The sequence below is a fragment of the Nestor notabilis genome, unplaced genomic scaffold, assembly GCF_000696875.1.
Source record: "Nestor notabilis isolate BGI_N333 unplaced genomic scaffold, ASM69687v1 scaffold13803, whole genome shotgun sequence".
NCBI classification, from domain to species: domain Eukaryota; kingdom Metazoa; phylum Chordata; class Aves; order Psittaciformes; family Psittacidae; genus Nestor; species Nestor notabilis.
The window spans coordinates 80,931-93,782 of NW_009920679.1; the positions used below are offsets into that span (position 1 = coordinate 80,931).

The 12,852-nt window shown below is 42.0% G+C and overlaps 1 protein-coding gene across 1 annotated transcript in view; it reads right to left on the reverse strand.

Moving 5' to 3' along the window:
- Positions 1-8,734, reverse strand: part of LOC104402818 (ankyrin repeat and KH domain-containing protein 1-like) — a gene marked incomplete at its 5' end in the record, with an annotated part of 85,184 nt that extends 76,450 nt beyond the window's left edge. The window contains 1 exon segment of the mRNA XM_010010798.1: positions 8,581-8,734. Within this exon segment, the coding sequence (XP_010009100.1) occupies positions 8,581-8,734 (154 nt within the window).
- Positions 8,735-12,852: the final 4,118 nt, after the last annotated feature.

Sequence of the window (12,852 nt, forward strand, 5' to 3'; positions counted from 1 at the left end):
GCTACAGAACACCAAAACCACCCTGAAATCTGTGGGGGGAGATTCAGATCCCATCTTCCGCACACTACGAAGCATTCACTTAATGCTCAAACTCTGTTCTGAGCACTTCCAAACTCCGGTTTTAGCATTATATGCTAAGGAAACTACATGATAGACAGATGAAGAAAACAAAAAAAAAGCAAACTTAAAACTAAGTCTGTGTAATTGAGAGTTTTTAATAAACTATTAATAGAGTCTTCTTGCAGAAGACACAAGCAGGAGACACAGGCTTTCCTCACTTTCCTGATGCACTCAGGGAAGAGAGTTACATTTTGATAAACTCAATCCTGCAAGTGCAATTAACTGCTTCCTTTCACAAGGGTAACATCCAAGCTCCCCTCTTACACAGGCATTGCAAAGAAAGATCAGTAGCCATCTGTTTAGAAAGCATGCCATGAATGAAACAGACACGGAAAAAATACTATACCACACTCAATGAGATACATTCTGTGGCAAGACATTTGGGTCAGCAGCAGTGTTTCCCAGACAGAAGCTTTCAACACCGTGTGGTTTGAGCTACTGTTCTATTTTTCTGTATCTAGTTAATATCACAGACATACATAACCAGCTTACCCAGGACATTGCTATGCAAGAGCTCCATTTGTCAACCCTACACAAATCTCAAGACAACCAAAACAAAAGCTTGCTTCAGTGCATTGCCAAAACACAAGAGTCTCACCAGCTGCCTCACTCAGCCCCCTGTACCTGCACAGGGTACCAGCTCCCCACACCACAGGGCTGTAGAGCCAGCTCTAGGCCAACAACCACAAAGCCCAGTGACAGCTTCTGCACCCACTGCAAGCTCTGAATATGGTTATTTTCACTTGGATGGATGAAGCAAACACACATGTAAGGGTGGTGAGGCACAGGGTGCCCAGAGAAGCTGTGGCTGCCCCAGCCCTGGCAGTGTCAATGCCACGTTGGACACAGGGGCTTGGAGCAACCTGCTCTAGTGGAAGGTGTCCCTGCCTGTGGCAGGGGGTTAGAACTGAATGAGCTTTAAGGTCCTTTCCAACCCAAATCAGTCTGAGATTCTACTCTACAAAAAAGAATAGGATCTTCCCTTGGTACAGGCTGAATTCCAGCTCAATTCAGGCATCAAGTAGGACAGTCAATAAAGCAGCTTCCTTCCTCCTCCCAAACCCTCCCTACTTTCCTTCTTTGTCTGAGGCTACTCCAAGCACTACTACAACAAGTAGTCCTGAAAACAATACTGAACGAAGAGAAGTTTTTAACCAGGAATCTCCCTATAATGGAACAGGAGAGCAAAGGGGATTTTTATCTTGCAGAAGAATCCAACTTTCATGAAAAATAAAATGACAGAAGTAAACAAAGAAGAATGAGTTAATGGAAAAAAAACGTATCCAAGCCTTTGAAAAGATCTTGTTAAAAGAATTGATGGTTGTTTATGATATGGTCATGATGCACTGGCTGATTCACTATGATTACTTCCAATATCTATATAGACAGATATAGATATATATAAATATGCAGCAGCTTAAGAGACTGAGGAGTACCCTGGCCAAATTTAATACATAATAAATTAAACCCCCTAACGTTTTGTCTTGTCTTGTCTCTTCCCACTCCCCATCCCTACTGAAGGGAAGTTAAAATCTCAGAATCATCTTTGCCCAAGAATTCCAAGAGCAGCTCTGGTGAGATAATGGAGCTGTCTGACACCTAAAGAATCAACTTAAGTGTTACAACAACGAAACTGTTCTTCACAGCAAACTCCAACTGAAAAAGAGCCAAAAAATATGAAGCTGGGACATTTAACACACTTTCAAAGTATGGAAGTTAATTTTACTGAGAATAGGATTAGACTGGACTTTTTCTAATCTAACAGTCTGCTAGATTAGAAAAGAATATTTAAATCATGCAAAACCTCAGAGAAATATAAGATTAATAATTCAGTTACATGCACAAAATTCAGACAGTTTATCCAACTTACTCAAAAGCACAACACATCTGTATGTTTCACATACCATATATTCCTTCCCACTCTGAATCTTTAAATGGCAAAGAAAGAAAATAAGCAAGTCACTGTAATGTGCCAGTGCCTCAAAAGGCCGAAGTTTCCCAGTTAACCAGACAGAGGTGGTTTCAGTGCAGCTCTGATCACTAAAAAAGTACCCAGAATGAATCCTATTCAAGCTTTCTTAATGAGAACTGTTTCTCTATTCAATCCCTATGTCTATGTAACACTTACGTATTTCAACTACATTAGGGTGAAATGCCTTTCTTAGTTTAAAATTCAGTCAAAGCTGTTGGACTAAGGTTAAGACTTTTGCCATGTTGAAGGGGGGCTAAACACACTTCAAATTTGATACTGCTACATCTTGACAATAAAGTTCTATCTTTGTTCCAAAGCCAGCAATCCTCTCTCAGATTCCTCCCCAGGAAAGACCCTGGTTTTTGATTCAAGAACACCAATACAGATCTAGAAGTGTGTGTTACATTCCACGAGCACAAAGCTGCAGCAATTAAATTGACAAACTTGACCCCTCTGTTCTCTGCAGCCCTCAACTTCTACAGGTGGAAGTGGAGCTCAGATAACCCTTCATAGGTTATGTTTCTAATGGATTAGATGCCTACATCCATTTAAATCACAAGTAAGTTACTCATCAGTCCTAAGAAAAGAAACACCAGGTCCATATGAATTTTATTGATCACAAACAAAGGATCAAAGTGTCACTGACACTTGCCAAGGAGTCTCTCAATGCAGGATGAAAGCAAGCTGTACATCTTCTGAACTGTCCTTTTAGTCCACAGCTCACTCCCTCCCCGTATTGTTGAATTACAGGTCTACCTTGTCACACTCAAGCCCTCTTAATGTTGGGGAAACAAATTTAACCTATTTTAACTAAACAATCTCTTGCTGTTAGAGAATAATGAATGGGTTTGGTCACATCACACAAAAAAATAAAAGTAGGTTTGATCAACAGCTTGGCAAGTGAGTAAATACAGATACACATACACCCAGGGGAACGCATTCAGTTTTACAACTGCTGAATCTCACTCTGTCCTTTTAGTGTCTCCTATAGCAGGCAGATTTAATCTGGGCCCATTCATATTTTGACCTTTGTTCTATATTTCCACTAAGCAGGTGATTACTTCCAATTTTGCCTTCCCCAGTTCCAGAATATTTAACCTCTTTCCCCCCATTTCATCCCACCAGCTTTCCAAAGAGCAGTAAAATGCTGTCATGCCTGAATTAAGTACTGAAATCCAACAAGGATTAACAAAAACTTCTTATTAAAACTAGATTTCTTTCACCATTTACACTGCATTTAATCCTTCAAAGTCTCAAATACACCAAACAATCTATACAAGGGTCTCCGATCACCTTTAATCCTGTGTTTCAACAGAAAAGAAGGATGTGTTTAACTCTGCTCCCGTTTGAACACAATGGACTACTTACCTCTGTTTCATTAAGCAAACCCACAGTTGAACATGGTTCCTCTCCAAAATAGCCTGATTCTCCTCACAAGACTCTTTATAAACCACAGTAGGACTCCTGAAGCACTCCCTGCTAACAAAACTCCTCCCTGTGTAAATACTCAATGGTAATGCCAAGTGCTCCAACACTAGAACAAGAGTTTCTTCTCACTTTCTTCTGCATCTGTTTTTTGACACTTCACTGTCAAAGAGCTGCAACACTCAGATTGAGAAGGAACATACTCAAGATCAGAACACAGGCACCTGAGCTATTTCCTCAAGTTTAAAAAAAAAAAAAAAAAAAAAAAATCAGTTCAGTGACTTTCTGTCATTTCCCAGAAAACTCAGCAAGCCCATGCTGGAACACTACAAACTGGGTATGGTACCTTCAGGGACCCACATTTTACAACTTTATATGGAATTCTGTGGTTTGAGTGCAGAAACACCAAACAGTTACAAGGGGTTTTTATTTGGCGATCTTTCTCTATCCTCTTTAAGAAACAACCTGTACTCCAGAGGACTGCAGTACAGAAGTGAGGCATTTTCCCTTCCTGATGCTTACAAAAGGTAGGACCAGAAAATGAAACCAGCTTTCACCTGTCAAGCTTCCCAAGTCTTTGGAGGAAAGTTTGCCCCTTTAAGAACACATGTTGAGACACCTATGGAGGAACCTGCCAAGAACAGCAAGAGCTCTGAATGCTACAACCATCCATTCATTCACTGCAGTGAAGAGCTTGCCTCTCATCGAGTCAGTCCAGAGCAGGCCATGGAGCTGGTGCCAGGCTGAGAGAGCTGGGCTGGGTCAGCCTGGAGAAAAGAAGGCTCCTGAAGGGGACACCTTAGAGCAGCTTCCAGTGCCTGAAGGAGCCAACAAGAAACCTGGAGAGGGGCTTTGAACAAGGGCCTGTAGGGACAAGATAAGGTGGAATGGCTTTAACCTGCCAGAGGGGAGATTGAGATGAGCTCTGAGGCAGAAGCTCTTCCCTGTGAGGGTGCTGAGGTGCTGGCACAGGGTGCCCAGAGAAGCTGTGGCTGCCCCATCCTTGGCAGTGTTCAAGGCCACGTTGGACACAGGGGCTTGGAGCAACCTGCTCTAGTGGAAGGTGTCCCTTCCCATGGCAGGGGGTTGGAACGGAATGAGCTTTAAGGTCCCTTCTAACCCAAACCAGCCTGGGATTCTATGATCCTCCAGCAGACAACTATTGTCCCTAAAAAGAAAATAGGCAACTTTACTGAAGAGCCCCAGAAGAGCCAGTATTCTTCATAGCTGGCATATTATTTTAAGATATTAACAGTACCCTAATTAACAGTGGAATTGGATGTGTCTAGTACAGAACATGTATCCCCTCTCAGAACACTAAGAATCTGTTTCATTGCATCTCCCAACAATATGGTTGCCTTTCCACAGGCCATTTTACCTATAAATCCCTCCTTGTTACTAGGAGTCAAACTGAAAGAAGGTATTCAAAAGACTTGGTTTATTTAGGATAATTTACCAAAGAACAGGATTCGATTAATTAATCTTCAGTTTCTGAAGACAAGAACAGCTCCTATTTATGACGTTCACAGAATCGTGAATGAAGTCTCTCAATGTTCAGAAAGTAAAACTACTTTTTCTTGTGAAATAATACAATCACTGACAGTTGTTTAAAGATAATCGTTCATTTACAAAGTGCTTGTGCTTTGCATAAACACATTACAGAAGTAAGTGTCATTGTCCAAACTAAAGCTAACCAGCCAGACTTTCAGTGGACCTAGTAAATGTAGGGAGTGTGTAACCCCTGTTTGTGCGCACATGTACGTAGGTGTGTACTTGCAGCTATGTTACAGTGGGCAAGGCACAACCCTCTTGCTAGATAGTCTACTTAAGGCTGTCACCCTTAGCATCCTAACCCACAAAATATTTTAAGTTCTCTTGGAAACAGAATAAACAAGCTGAACTGTGAAAAAATATCCAGCACTCTTCTGATGGGTAAATATAATGTATAGAAAGATTTTTAAGCTATTCATGTAGCCTCTGGCCTCTACCACTTACATATGCAGGCCTAACTAGCTCTCAAATCAAGACAGCTACATAAAACCAAAACAAACTCCCACAAATTTGAAAGACTGCAATGGTTGAAAACCACTTCTGCATAAGCAATTTGAAGAACAACATCCCACCTGGCTGCAGTTGCTAGCACTTACCTTCCAGAATTAATAAACAGCATGGCCGTGCAAGAGCTGAGCATTAAAGGATTCATGAAGAATGAGCAAAACTAGTTTTGCAAGTCATACTCATTAAGATCCTCATGACACAGCCACGAACCCTGTATGTGAGAAACCCTGAGAAATCTGAGACACTAAAAGCAAGACTGATTTTGCTCTAGGTTGTTGGGATCAAGCCTCCCACAGCAGAGGGGATCATCACAACGAAGGCCGAGCTGCCCTGGAAACCACATCAGACAAGGCTGTAGCTCAACTACTTGTTTGAGCAATAGCTCTGCCATCTACTTTTGCAAGCTATTCCTAATACTATGGACCAAAATGTGACTAACAGGAGAAATCCCTTGCTTTTGCCAAACTGCCAAACAATACAAAGTTCCAACATGAGGCAACTTCGATGTCATGATGGAAACCCCAAAGCCCACTTTAGATTGGAAGTGGTATTTTCAGTCAAACAAGCCAGAGAAACCCAGTGAAGACACACCACCTCCCAAAAATGCTTTTACTTTTGCAATCACTTTCAGATTATGGCTTTTATTAATAAACTACCAGATTCTCAGTGTCTTTGTTAGCTAAGCCTGTTGATATTTTTAGTGTTCAAATTCACAGTGGGAAAGTACTGCTTAACTCTTAAAGAGTTTTTCATGACTGTTTTTGGTCTTTTGGTCTCACACATTCAACAAGTGTCATTCATTTTATCCAGTCTTTTTAGAGAGGAAGATGAAGCCCCCAAACAAAAGCACTTTCTTTGTATTTATTTGCTCTTCTTTCAAGATTCCTTCTATTCTGCCCTTTTTCTATATCCCTGCTCCAAGCACTCGGGGTATCAAAGCATGGAAACCCCAGATTAAAAACAAATCATCTAACTCTGGGGACAAGGGGACATCTACTGCTTCAGAGCAGCCCTGTGGAGAAGGACTTGGGAGTGGTGATTGATGAGAAACTCGACCTGAGCAGGCAGTGTGCGCTTGCAGCCCAGAAAGCCAACCGTATCCTGGGCTGTATCAAAAGAAGCGTGACCAGCAGGTCAAAGGAGGCGATCCTGCCCCTCTACTCTGCTCTTGTGAGACCTCACTTGGAGTATTGTGTACAGTTCTGGTGTCCTCAACATAAAAAGGACATGGAGCTGTTGGAGCAAGTCCAGAGGAGGGCCACGGGGATGATAAGAGGACTGGAGCACCTCCCTTATGAAGACAGGCTGAGAAAGTTGGGGCTGTTCAGCCTGGAGAAGAGAAGGCTGCATGGGGACCTCATAGCAGCCTTCCAATATCTGAAGGGGGCCTACAGGGATGCTGAGGAGGGACTCTTCATTAAGGACTGTAGTGGTAGGACAAGGGGTAATGACTTGAAACTTAAACAGGGGAACTTTAGGTTAGATATAAGGAAGAAGTTCTTCACAGTGAGGGTGCTGAGGCACTGGAACAGGTTGCCCAAGGAAATTGTGAATGCTCCAACCCTGGAAGCGTTCAAGGCCAGGCTGGACAGAGCCTTGGGTGACATAGTTTAGTGTGTGGTGTCCCTGCTCATGGCAGGGGGGGTGGGACTCGAGGATTTTTAAGGTCTTTTTCACCCTAACTATTCTATGATTCTATAAGTCTACAGAAAACATTCTCACAGACATCACAAGCAGCAATGGTACCTCCTAGATTTGTTAAATACCAAGAAATCATATCAAACATTGCAACCCTCAATGTAAGCATGTCTAGAGACTGCCCTCATAACACTAACTGTCAGACATCTCCACTGACCATTTATCAAGCTAACAATAGGTTTCAGGACACACCAGTCATCAGGTGCATGAGTCAATCAAACTGATTTTCATTTTTAAAAGTGCTTAAAAAGGGATCAAATTATTCACATTCTGTTAGTGTCTGGAGCATCTCAGAAATTGTCTCTATTCCCTGCAAAGCAAAGTTTGGTCCCCCATAAGTTACATCAGGTTAGAATCATTTTAAAGGACCACCTTTCATTAGGCTGCTGCATCATTTTGCTGACAAAAGCTATCCTATGTTCTAAGTTGCAGAGGTTTTACAAATTCAAAATGCAGAGACAATCCCACAGTCCCTTGCATCCTGCTTCCTCAGGATGAAACTCTCCTTTAAGACTGTATATAGCTTTACACTAAACACCTGCAAATAAACACTATTTCATCTAGCTCTTCTGTGCTCAAAGCTGAAGTCTGAAAACTCCAGTTTCAGCACATTACTACTTGTCTGAGTATGTACCCATCATGATCAAACAGGATTTGTTTCAAAACAGGGTTCTTATACCTTTTTATCCTTGGAATTTTGAAGCTAACAAAAAATTTTCAAATCCATCATGAATACCCAAGTCACAAACCTTACCAAGACGTGAATTAGTCAAGCTTTCATTACAGAAGTAGCACTCATGTGGTTCATCTAGTCTAGTTCTAAAACATTAAATATGTATTTTCCAACAGTCATATCCCAGAACTACAGGATGGAAAAATATTTTTGCGAAAGTTAAAACAGAGAAGCAAATACTTCACCTGCAAATTTCTGGAGAAATTAATCAATAATTATATATTGACCAAAGCAGCAGAGAAAAAAAAAAAAAAAACAAACAAAAAACCCCAAAAAACAAAAAAGTAATTTTAGCAAGTATAATTCCTTCCATTCTCTCCACTTTAATCCTCTCTCTGGTAACATGTACAATCTCATCTGGTCAGTGAAATATCATTTAATTCAAATTAACTTTTCTGACTTCATATGCATAGGAAGAGTACACCAAGCAACCTTCAACACTTGTAAGAATTAAGCTTGTTTTCCATGGTCATGGAGAACATCCAGACTTGTGAATATGTCAGTGGGGTCAAAATGTACACATTGCAGATCTGTGTGTAAGTTGTGTTCAGGAAAAAGTACACAAACAAAGTACCTGCTGCCTCCAGCAAGGCTTCTAGTCTTGCTTGTGTTTCTGGATCCACAGTTCTCAAGTCCGCCCCTTCTGCAGCGCTCGATAAGAATAACTCCGACGTGGTTTTAAGTACTGGGTTATCAAGATCTTCTTGGTCCAAAATAAAGGATTCAACCTGTTTGCCAAGGTTAAAAAAATAAATAAATTAATTAAAATTTACAATTTTGGAAGTTCTATGCTAAATCTAGAATATGAGACAAAACACAGAAATACTTTAACTGTACTATCAGAATCATGGTTTAACTGCACAGGTCATAGGACACCACTGTAAAAAACATGTGGTCAACCCATTGAAAAGATAGTTGAAAACACAAAAGAATAAAATCTTCATAAAATACAGCTTATTGTAAATATTACAATTAACAAGATCTCAGACCACAGCAGTGGCAACTCAGATTAAATACTCAATAAGTGTAACACATGTCTGGACAGTTGAAAGACCAAAACAAGACTTCCATAGAGGCTGTAGCATCTCTGTCACCAGAAATCTACCTACCTCGTAACTCAAGAAAGCCACCAGAGATGACCTCGGTATAGCTAAACCTATCTGAGAGCCAGAGGGAGGCTGAATGGTTTCCCCAGATACCCTTTAGTTCTATTTTAAAAGTAATTGCAACTAACATAGAACCAGGAGTTTGTTTTGAGTAGAAACACCAGAGTTGACTAAAATTCCAACCCAAAACATCTGTTCCCAAGCTTGGCACTCAGCATTACCTCAGTCATTAATGTTTTCTAGACAAGAATAGATATGTAGAACAATTAAGCAAGCAGGTATTCCAACTAAGCAGCAATAATGCTGTCCCACCAGTGGCCCACATGATCTCTAAATACAAGCTCACGGAATTACACAATACCACACTCTGTAGTTCTATGACAGCTTGCCAAGGTAAACAAGAAGGATACCTGACTCATTCTCTAATGAGAGCAGAGCTACATCTCAGAATCTGTCCCAAGTTTAGACATCCTTTCCTCTATTTTCAGTAGTATTTCAAGATAAAGCCACTATTTCATAAATAGACTTTACCTGTTCAACAGTCAGTGCCTTAAATAAGCCACAGAAACAAGATATGCTCCATACACAGCCACTGCTGCCCCCTCCCACTTCATGTCCCAGCCTCATCTTCCTCTCTGTTCTCCCCTACTACTTCCACCATCTTTTTCACACCAGCATTAAATTCTCATCATACTCAGCCCTACCACACAACACCCCAAAACACCTCAAGGAAGGGACAGTTTATACTCTAAGTATAAAAAACCCTAACAAACCAAATCAGGCCATCTGAAAATTCACTGGGAGAAAATGGTAACAAAAGGCTGGACAGCTACACAGAGCACTGCCATGCAAGAGCAACTTGTGGTCATTTCTTCCCCTTTTTGACACGTAAGTGTTCTGCATCATCTATTCCCTGTATCCAAGCCAACCCCTCAGAGCCCAGTGAGATGCAGTGTTGCCATAGGAATACAAGGAGCACCAGGGAGAAAGAAGGGCTTGTTGGAACACAGAACCCGAGCTCCACATCTCAGTGGATACACATGGCATAGATGAGCTTACAGGTATGTGCCAAGGCACAAATATTACAGCTAAGACAGCAGGCTCGGAGAGAGCTGAACACTAAACAAGCAGAAAATTAGCGACCTAAACCAGTGATACAGATTTTTACTACAAACAAAGAGCAGCTGTTTACAGCTCACAGCAAAATGTGCCCATACAGTAAGATTCACCTCTTCAGAACTCAAATTCCAGGTTATGTCACTCTAAGCAGCTTAAGGACTCCCTGCTGCAAAATTGACCTCTGGAAAAATTCACCCTCATCTACAGAAGCATTTCTCCCCCAGGACTACACAGACCACTTTGCCTCAGCAATATGCTAGAAATATTATCATAGAATCACAAACTGGTTTAGGTTGGAAAGGACCTTAAAGCTCATCCCGTTCCAACCCCCTGCCACGGGCAGGGACACCTTCCACTCGGACGGTGTTGACAACGTGGCCTTGAACCCTGCCGGGGATGGGCCAGCCACAGCTTCTCTGGGCACCCTGTGCCAGCACCTCAGCACCCTCACAGGGAAGAGCTTCTGCCTCAGAGCTCATCTCAATCTCCTCTCTGGCAGGTTAAAGCCATTCCACCTTGTCTTGTCCCTACAGGCCCTTGTTCAAAGCCCCTCTCCAGGTTTCTTGTTGGCTCCTTCAGGCACTGGAAGCTGCTCTAAGGTGTCCCCTTCAGGAGCCTTCTTTTCTCCAGGCTGACCCAGCCCAGCTCTCTCAGCCTGGCTCCAGAGCAGAGCTGCTCCAGCCCCCTTCTTCACGGCCCTCCCTCCTATTATCCCTATTGCGACAATGTTTGTGTCATCTGGTGACCGGCAGAAAATCCCACTGTGTGCACAAGGGACTATTCATAAGATATAACCGAGAAATACATACAAGACATTTTATCACATGCTAATGGATTTTTTTGTTCTTTTCCAATGACACCACTGAATTTAACAGCAGTTCTCCCTTCTGAAGACAGATTAAAATTCCACCTACCCCTGAAACAACTGTGTTACAAACAATAAACACAGCAGAAGTGTTCCAGGAGGCTCCTGGCAAGCCTCACCTCCTGGCCTCAGGAACAGCCAGGCTACACCCAGGCCAAGGCAGCACATCAGCCTGGCACCAACCTTAAGAGGCTGTTCCGCTGCAAGTTTTAAAACTTCATCTTTTTGTCACCTGGGTAAAGATATGGACTATTTTCTCCCCAACTGCTGCCACCCTAAAGCTCCCTGTATATTTACAGGACATTACCTGAATCAATACACCTCCTGAACCTGAAGCAGTGTTAATTCATCACTCACAATACCCTATTAACTTGCAAGGAATTCCTCTCTCTCCTCCCAAGAGGAAGCACATTTTGCTTAGAGGAACCTCTAAAAAAGTCTGTCTTTAACACTGATATGCAAACACGAGACACAGCTTTCACTTAGGGTACAAGCTGGGAAGTATCAGTGCAGTCTGTTCTTCTCATCACTCTTGCCTCCTCTCACTGCCCTTCAGCTCTTCTTCATGGTTGCTACTGTACCTCCAGAGACCTCACACATGTAAAGTCTCACAGAAAAACTTGCTTCATACACAGCATTTTCACTGTAGTTTTACATCACAGCAAGAAAAGGCAGCTGCTTTCATTACTCCTGCAGATGTTGAGCATCAATTTTTAGGTTTTGTTTTGATTTTTAGTAAGAGCTTAATAACATACCCACAATAAAATAGAACTTGAGTGTGAAAATACTGGAAATCCATATGCAGCATGTGAAAATAGCTGTACCACTGCCAGTCTGCCAGGACGAGTTGCAATGTGGTTTCAAGTCAGAACATCTGACTTCGCTGTGAATCCATGCACTTGCTCACACACTAAGGCAAGGCTAGAGAGGATGAACAGCTGGATACCTTATCAATAGCAGAGTAAGAAATAAGCTGAACAACCAGATGTTTCTTGTGAATAGAACTATTATGATCCCATAAAAATAATGAAAAAAAAAATCATATTTAAAGAAATTAAACTACCCCAAGTATATCAAAGAAATTCTACTTTAGAAACAACACATAAGCTTCATTAAAAACAAACACCAAACAAAACCCCAAGTAGATTTCATGTTGGCATTCAAAGACTTGCTCATGTGGCAAAATTTAGGCCCTGCTCTATCCTAATCAGATCTGCAGCAAAGTGACAGAGTAACCAGGCACTGTGCTATTTTTGGATTAGTTTGCGAGCTGCTTTGGGCAGTTAATAAGCATCTCACTTGGTAAGGCTCCTTAGGAAGATGTAGATTCAAGACATTATTCTACCTGCCAAAACACCTGCAAGTAGGAACAATTCCCAGTCAGACCCCAACCCTGCTCTATCCTAATCAGATCTGCAGCAAAGTGACAGAGTAACCAGGCACTGTGCTATTTTTGGATTAGTTTGCGAGCTGCTTTGGGCAGTTAATAAGCATCTCACTTGGTAAGGCTCCTTAGGAAGATGTAGATTCAAGACATTATTCTACCTGCCAAAACACCTGCAAGTAGGAACAATTCCCAGTCAGACCCCAAAGAAGCTATTAAGCTGCACGGGACCCAAGGACAGGGTGCTGGACATCAGTGTCTTCCCTGCATTGCCATGTTTCACACCCATCCACAGCAACCATGGACCTTCCCTGAAGTCCTGCCAAGGACTGCAGCAGCCTCGCAGCTCTGCAGATCCAGTTACACCCCTGG